An 8,613-nucleotide genomic window follows, 5' to 3' on the forward strand; every position below is an offset into this window, starting at 1 on the left:
GCAAACCGCTCCAACAACAAAACATCTAAAAATTAAGGGAACCGCCTCTACAAGACACATAAACTACAAAAGCTAAATGAATATTTATACATCTGAATTTTAGCCTTCTGGTCACTCGCACACCCGCACTTATGTGATAATCTTTTTAAACACTTAAATTTTATATTTTTTTTACGTTCATGTACCTCCATCATGTGTGAAAGTCACTTGCTAGAAGAAAAGGTTTATGTAACTGCATCAACTTTAAGAAAAGAATAAAATTGAATATTTTTTTACAAATTGATATGGTTATCTTTGAGCTTATTTAATATATATTTGTTTTTGTATTAAATTCAAAATAAAAGTTATTTTAAATTAGAAATAATAATTATTTAAATTTTTAAGTTAATGAACATATGAAAGTAAAAAAAAGCTTTGTTATCAATAGCTATTTATACCAACTTATTATAAATTTCATAGTATTTCCTAAAATATACAAAATGAATTTAATAGATTAATTTAAGTATAAAAATAATATTTTTCTTATTGTTAAGTAACAAGATCAATTGTTAAAAATACTTTATTCTTAGATACATCCAACTATAATTTTTTTATTTTAAAAAAATTAATAAGTAAATATATTAAGCATAGTATAAAATTCAAGAAAATTATAAACAATCATTTTGTTTACAAGTATACTAAAATTTAAATATAAATTTTGTACAATTATTATTAAAATGATACTCTTATTTAGACTCTTAACTTTGATAATATTTTTATATCTTTTATTTCATAAAATTGAAACTTTTACCATTACCATTATATGAAAAAATAAAAATTTATAGTATATTTTGATATGTCAATGTTGGTTAACCTTTTTCTAAACCATAAATATCTATATGCACTAATTTCATTAATTTATATAAATCTTTTAATTATTTGAGTCTTAAAATAAATATTTATTCTTTGGAAAAACATATTATTATATAAAATAATTGAAACTCTTATAGATTTACTTCAATTTTAAATTATAGTTAAATTTGATTTTAATTATATATTAAATAAATAAATTTTAAACTCATTTGTTTTTAAAAAATAAATTTTATTAATTTCATTTGTTATATAATGTCACCACACTTTAGAAGTGTTACAAATATATGACAATTCACAAGAGAATAGTACAAAGGATTCTATATATACATACAATACTCGACTGCTGACTGAAGTCAGATGATGTCTCTAGCAAGCTCCGAGACTCCGGCCATCTGCGAGCCGCCGCCAATATTTAGTTACCTTTTCCTCTATCTCCCTCTCACTGCTATCTTTCTTGACAATGGCACCTTTAGTTGTAACTTGACTATAAAGTGACTCCATTTCTTCCAGAACTTGTTTCATGTTCGAGACGAGTCGCTCCGCCAAGCCGCGGCTGAAATCCTCCCTCACAACAACCCGAAGTACAGCGATATGGTTGGCATCAGGAGGCATTGTGTAAGCTGGAATAATCCAGCCAAACCTTCTGAGAGACTCAGACAACTGAAACACATTGAACTGACTGTTGTCTTTCAAAGAGAATGCTACAAGGGGAACCCCGACATCCTTCGAGATGATGTCGAACCGACCTGTTTTCTCGAGTCCTTCTTTCAGTACTTTCGCGTTTTCCATGCAGTTTTCAATTATTTTTTTATAGCCCTAGTACAAGTTAACCATAAAACAATCATGAAATTTAAGAGAAATTAAGTATTCTAGCATAGCATGCAAAATAGATTTTGTAAATACCAACTTTTACTCGTTAAATCTGCAGGGAAATCAAGAACTGCTGACTCTACTTTAAATTTGTTGACCCTATCCCATTCCAGTGCTCAACACTTCTCTTAATTTAAATTTTAATAGACTAGATGATGAAGATTATGTATCAATTTGACCATGTCAAGACTATGCATATTCTTTGGATTGGATCGATCATAGTATCATAGTTAAAAAGGCTTCTTGTATCTTGATTAGTCGATTCTATTGAGGATGAAGATATTCCGATAGAGGTATATATATTTGAAAACTTACCCTTTCCAAGTCTTTATTAAATAATTTTTTTCAAGACCAAAAACTTATAAGCTCGTGTTCGATAGACAATTTGAGTTTATTTAGATGGTTATTTCGGGTAGAAGGTAAAGCGAAAGCGGGTATAGGAAAGAAAAGCAGTGTAATGAACCTGTTGCATCAGTAGAAATATTTTTTGGTTTCTGATGTTTTTTAAGGACTTGGATATCTGCCTTTAATTTCTCTTTTTCGATTTCTTTGGCACCAAGAGGATTCAATGATAATATTTATAAAAAAGACCAGATTATAATTATATATTTCATTCTGTTCATATCTGACTATACCGTTCGTCATTCTATTTTGCAAACTTCAAATAACCATAAATCAAAAAACTTAAAATTATTTTTTCCTAGATTGGAAAATATAGTCCTTTCCTTCAACTCTATTATTACCTCTAGCATATAAGGCTAAAACTAAAGTGAGGACCAAATTGTCAAAGTGTTAATGCATCAGCAGAGAAAATGATTTTGCAAAAGTATCAATTTAATGAAATTACTGACCATAAAAAAGATAGCAACTTGTGATTTACCTCAAAGCCAAGCCTTATAAACTGATAATATTGAGCAATTATTTGACTAGATCCTGCCAAAAAAGAAACAATATTAGTGGCATGTTTTATAAATATGTAATAACCAATCAAATAAACGGTTAGTTAGACAACAATAAAAAAATTATATTAACCTTTAATTCGATACTAAAAACTGATTCACTTAATTTTATTTTAAACGGAAATACTTTAAATTTTTCAAATAAAAAAATCTGTATTGTAGTCGGTAGCACCATATTATAAGAATATAGTGCTATGTAAGACGTCACGATAGAAAATGACATAACATGACATCATATTTTAAAAATAAACTTCATCCAATCACTATACCAAATATTAAAAGTACTAATGAGCTATAACTCAAGTGGTAAGATCAATCAAATCTTTCCACAAGCGTAAACAATTCCCCTTCCCGATAATTTAAAAAACTATTGAGAAGTATCTGTAATCGCAAACAATTTTTTAAAACCACTTTAATACAAATTGAAATTTTAGCATTAAATTGAAATATAAATGATATTAATGAAATTAAAGTCATCCCTTTTTCACCTTTTGAAAAGTTGAGTGTGAAAGTAGGTTGATCAGATCCTAGATAGTTGATGTGGAAAATAAGCTCCTCCGGTAAGTCTTCCTTGGTTCTCCATACAACCCAACCAACACCGGCGTAAACAAGACCATACTTGTGACCGCTTTGATGCTCTTCACCAAAGGCAAACGGAAATCCCACTCGAGATCCGGGTAAAGAAAAGGAGCAATAAACCCTCCACTGGCGGCATCAACATGGATTGGAGTGTCCCAACCAGTCTCGTCGTTCTTTTCGGTGAGGAGTTGAGAAAGGAGCTTCACGTCTTCAAACTCTCCGGTCAGAGTCGAACCTAAAATAGCTGCGACGCAGATTGTGTTCTCGTCCACCATCTCGACTGCTTTGACAGGGTCCATCACATAATAGCCCTCTCTTAACTTCACTTCCTTCAGTTCAACTTCAAAGTACCTTGCAAATTTCTCCCAGCAGACCTGTGAAACATTCAGATTGGAAAATTCAATATTACTACAAAAGATGACTAAAGGGCTAAAGTAAAAACTAAAACATTTGTAACTAAGACCAGCCTATGTAAAACATATTATCCATCTTGTAAATTTGAATTTTTAAATAATATTATTAATATAACAAAATTATTTCATTTTTTAATAAAATTATAGTAAAATATACATCACATTATTATAATTTGCCAAAAAAATAATCAATCAGCAAGCTAAAGTTCTATCCACCCTTTTTATATAAGCCTTTATTTCATTTTTCTATTTGATGCCAAAATTTCAATTAGTATCAAAACAATGTCAAAATTAAAAGGCTACTTACATGCAAAATCACCACCCTTCACGAAATTATTATAATTCTTTTACGACATTTATAAGTTGTCAATTTCATTCACCATCTTTACCACCTTCTTTTTTCGCAATTATACTACGTACCGTTTAAATATCCGGTGACATTGAGTTGAGGTAGCCACACACAGAAATATATTGTAGCAGCCATGTATGAAACACATTGTTTCATTAAAATTTGCAAAAAGAATCACAACCTTTGAATTTCAATTTTATCACAACTATTCTTTTTTTCAATTCTATTATTACTATTATATTTATTATTAGCAGCTGCAGTCTACCTAAGTTAACCCACATCCACAAAATCACCCTAAAAATATTATTTTTCTCCAAAATCACCATAAAATTAAAAAATAAAACTAAATATAAAAAAAAAAATCCTGTTAATCCATAATAAAACTTAGAATTAGCAGTCACCTGGACATTTGCTCCTGTGACAATGTTGGGTCTATCACAAGCTTTCCCCTCAGCTTTTCTCTTCTTCTGCCACTTCCTCTTAAAAGCTAAACCCGCCAGCATTATCGCCTCCGACGATCCCACAGTCCCGACGCCAACAGCAGTTTCGTCATCTCCGACGGGAGCATGGAACATGTGAGCTATCATATTAACACATCGATTCTGCAACACCCCAAGATCATTAAAATACATTCACACTTCACACAAACTACTAGAAAAAAGCATTTTAGCAACAGATTTTTCCGTCCGTTGGTAAAAGGCTGAAATCCATCGTTTTTCCGTGGGTAATTCGCTGTTTTTTAGCAGTTTAAAAAAAGAGAAATGAACGAAACCTGAAGCTCAGTGGTGACAGGGTACTCATCCATATCAACGTAATTTTTATTAATGGAAGCCATTATAAGATCGTTACACTCCGGCTCCATCCACGTTGTGACGAAGGAAGCGAGGTTGAGCCGTGGATTTCCATCCAACATTAACTCGTCGTGAATCAGTTGATACGCTGCTTCCTTTGGCATGGAGTTCTCCGGCATCTTCAACCTCGGGACCGGAGTGCGGACATATCTGGAAGCGAACGTGGAGTGCAAAAGCTCGTCGGAATCTGTGTTTGTCGTTGAAATCACCATCTTTTTCACTTAATTACGAATGCTAGCGGCGGTGGTGATGATATTTAACTGGTAAGGTGAAAAGAGGGTGAAGAAGAAGAAGCGGACAAGGATGAGAGTGTTGTGTTTTCGTGGGGGGGGAGCTTCAAATGGTGAGTCATAGTTGAAAAGGATTGGTTTGGGAGGTGACGAGGTTAACATGCAGTTGGACAGGTGGTGCTCGCCATCAATATTTTACTTGAGCAATGGTCAATTGCCTTTACACAATAGAAAATAATACGATCTCTTTTTTTTTTTTTTTTAACGAAGATTATATTTCAATGAAAAATACACAAATGAATCTCTTCAACAGATTTGAGTGAGCCATTCCATAATAGAATGATGAGACCTGCAGAAATAGTTACCGATAAAGACTTTTTTCCCTATTAAATAGGCTACCCAATTACATTTATGTTAACATATTGAAATCTAATTTCCGAAAATCGGGAAACTAGATTGAATATGTCTTCTAAAACTACTCTGGCATCTCTGTCGTCACTAGAGGAGGTATTAGTAGCATTTATCAATACTTGACAATCTCCTTCAAAGATTACTGCAGTAAGTCTTGTTGATAACACTTCCTCCATTGATGTCCGAAGCGCCAAAGCCTCTATAACCAATGGTATCACCATGCCAATAAACCGCCTATCCAGCAAAGATTATGTTACCCGCAATATCACTAACAACAAAACCAACCGCACCTATTCTAAAATTCATATCAACAGCACCATCAAAATTAAACTTATGAAATCATGTCGGAGAAGGTAGCCATAAAACCAGATCAGTCATTTAATTGGTAGGTTGTTGTAGTTTCATCAAATTTTTTAATTCGCTACCTTTATCTGCAAATTCAAAAATTTAATGAAGCTACAACAACCTACCAGCCAGATGACTCACTTAATTAGTGAATTTGTTAACACATATTGATTAGAGGATTGTTGTTTTCATCTCGGCAACGATGTATTGCCATTATTTAAGTTTATTAATTATTTTATACATTATGGAAGTTCCTATTACAAGTAAATCTATAATTTATGAAAACAAATACAATCAAATATAGTGCAAGGAAAACTTTAACGGTGTCGTAAAAGATGAAAAGGACTTGATCAAAAGCGATCATGGATTTAAATTAAAAATTCTAAAAAATTGCAGTGAAGGATAATTTTCCGTTGGAAATAAGGGTCACGGCCACAATGCTATTTATTATTGGATGCATACTGCTGATAAGGATAACTATAAGAATTACAGATATGAAATATCTGTACATATCTTTAATACTGTTACAGTACTAGATAGCCATCAAAGTAGTATAGTTAGACTATGACTCATTTATGTATCCTATATATAAGCTTGTACTTCACACCATTATAATCTATCTGAGTATCATAATTCTACATGGTATCAGAGCCCTACAAGGGTTGAACACCTAAAATGGTAAACGATCAAGCGATTGTTCCTGCAAATTCTATAGCAGACATGAATCTTCCAAACGCCAACTTCACTACTCATCTTTCAATCAAACTCAACACAACAAATTACCTTCTTTGGCAAGCACAACTATTGCCTCTACTACGATCATATGATCTGGCAAGCCATATTGATAGCGATATCGACCCTCCACCAAAAACAGTGAATGAACAACCAAACCCTCTTTATCAACAATGGTACAAACATGATCAATTAGTTCTTACTTGGATCATTGGCTCTGTCTCAGAAAATTTCCTTTCTCAACTCGTAAATGTTTCCTGTGCTCGAGAAGCATGGCAAAAGCTTTCTACAGCTTATGCATCTGGTTCTAAGGCTCAGATTCGAATGATTAAATCTGCCCTTTTTCGTCTTCAAAAGGATCACACTGAATCAATTGCGTCATATGTTCAAAGAGCCAAATCTATGTTTGATCAACTAATTGCCTTGGGCAACTCAATTCAAGAGGACGATCTTGTCCAGGTAATTACTAATGGCTTAGACTCTACTTATCGTCCATTTACTCGTTCTTTGGAAAACCGTCTCGATACGGTTGGATTTGATGATTTGTATGGATTGTTATTAAGCGAAGAATCAAGTTTAACTAATGAATCTATGAAAAGCAATGTTGTTCCTTCTGCCTATTCTGCTTATTCACCTCATAATACTGCTGCTGCACCATACCCCTCAATTGGCGGTCGGTCTGTCTCCTATAACCGTGGACGGGGTGGTCGTTTTCGTGGAAGAGGCAGAATGAACCAGCCCTTCCGTTCCTTTGGTGCGACGGGTAACTCCTGGCATTCCTCCCATCAGCCAAACCAGCTCACTAGCACATGGCAGCATCCTACTCGCAACTTTACAGCTGATCCGATGACAATTACATGCTATAACTGCTATGGAAATGGTCATTATGCAAATACTTGCTCGTCTCCGAAAATTCGACGTGATTCCAGACAACCTACTCAGCCCGCAACTCACCTTGCCTCTGCCACACCTACCTACATGCAGCCTTCACATATTCTGAACCAGTCAAACCAGCCTTGGATATTGGATTCGGGTGCAACGCATCACTTGACTTCGCAAATGGACAATCTTTCTGCCTCTACTGAATATACAGGCCCGGATGGCATCAAACTCGGAGATGGTAAAACTGTTCCCATAACTCATATTGGTTCCTCTTCTGTTAATATCTCTGGTTCATCTTTTTATTTAAATGATATTCTTAGAGTCCCGAAAGCATGCGAGAATTTATTATCTATATCTTCATTTACTAATGCTAATCAAGTTTCTATTGAATTCTTTCCGTGTTATTTTCAAATTAAGGATATCCGCACGAAGCAGGTGCTCCTTTCCGGCCCGAATGACAATGGTCTCTATACTGTCTCTGTGATGCCGAACCATGATGTTTCTTCTTCAAAAGCAGCCTTCAAATGTTCTTTGTCTACTTGGCATGCCAGACTAGGCCATGCCAATATTCGCACAGTTCAGCAAGCTTTAGCTAGTTCAAATATCTTAGTTGATAATAAATTTGATTTATGCCATGCTTGTAGCATTAGTAAAAGTCATAAACTACCCTTTTCTGTTTCTGAAACTATTTGTGATGGACCTTTAGATTTGATAAGTTCAGATGTTTGGGGACCCTCGCCGGTTTCTTCGGTTGATGGGTCTCGCTATTATGTTCTTTTTCATGATCATTACTCTAAATATTGTTGGATTTACTTTTTGCGGAATAAATCTGATGTCTTGAATACATTCATCAAATTTCGTCATGTCGTTGAAAAGTATTTTGGTCGTTCTATCAAAGTGTTTCATTCAGATTTAGGAGGAGAATTTATAGCCTTAAAAACTTATCTTTCTGACAATGGAATTACTCAACGTAGTGCCTGCCCAAAAACACCTGAACAAAATGGGTCGGTTGAACGTAAACATAGGCATATTGTTGAAACGGGTCTTTCTTTGCTTAATCATGCCCATGTTCCTCAAAAATATTGGACATACGCTTTTGACGCTGCACTTTATGTTATAAATCGATTACCCACCTCTGTC

General features: G+C 33.9%; 1 protein-coding gene across 1 annotated transcript; it reads right to left on the minus strand.

The window, feature by feature from the left end:
* Window positions 1-1,112: 1,112 nt before the first annotated feature.
* On the minus strand, window positions 1,113-5,214 carry LOC126667339 (glutamate decarboxylase-like). Its single transcript, XM_050360297.2, is given in 6 exon segments — window positions 1,113-1,668; window positions 2,603-2,655; window positions 3,170-3,313; window positions 3,316-3,634; window positions 4,424-4,624; window positions 4,795-5,214. Coding segments are annotated over 6 exon segments (1,458 nt in total). The 5' UTR covers window positions 5,086-5,214; the 3' UTR covers window positions 1,113-1,218.
* Window positions 5,215-8,613: the final 3,399 nt, after the last annotated feature.

Source organism: Mercurialis annua, linkage group LG2 (assembly GCF_937616625.2).
Source record: "Mercurialis annua linkage group LG2, ddMerAnnu1.2, whole genome shotgun sequence".
NCBI lineage: Eukaryota > Viridiplantae > Streptophyta > Magnoliopsida > Malpighiales > Euphorbiaceae > Mercurialis > Mercurialis annua.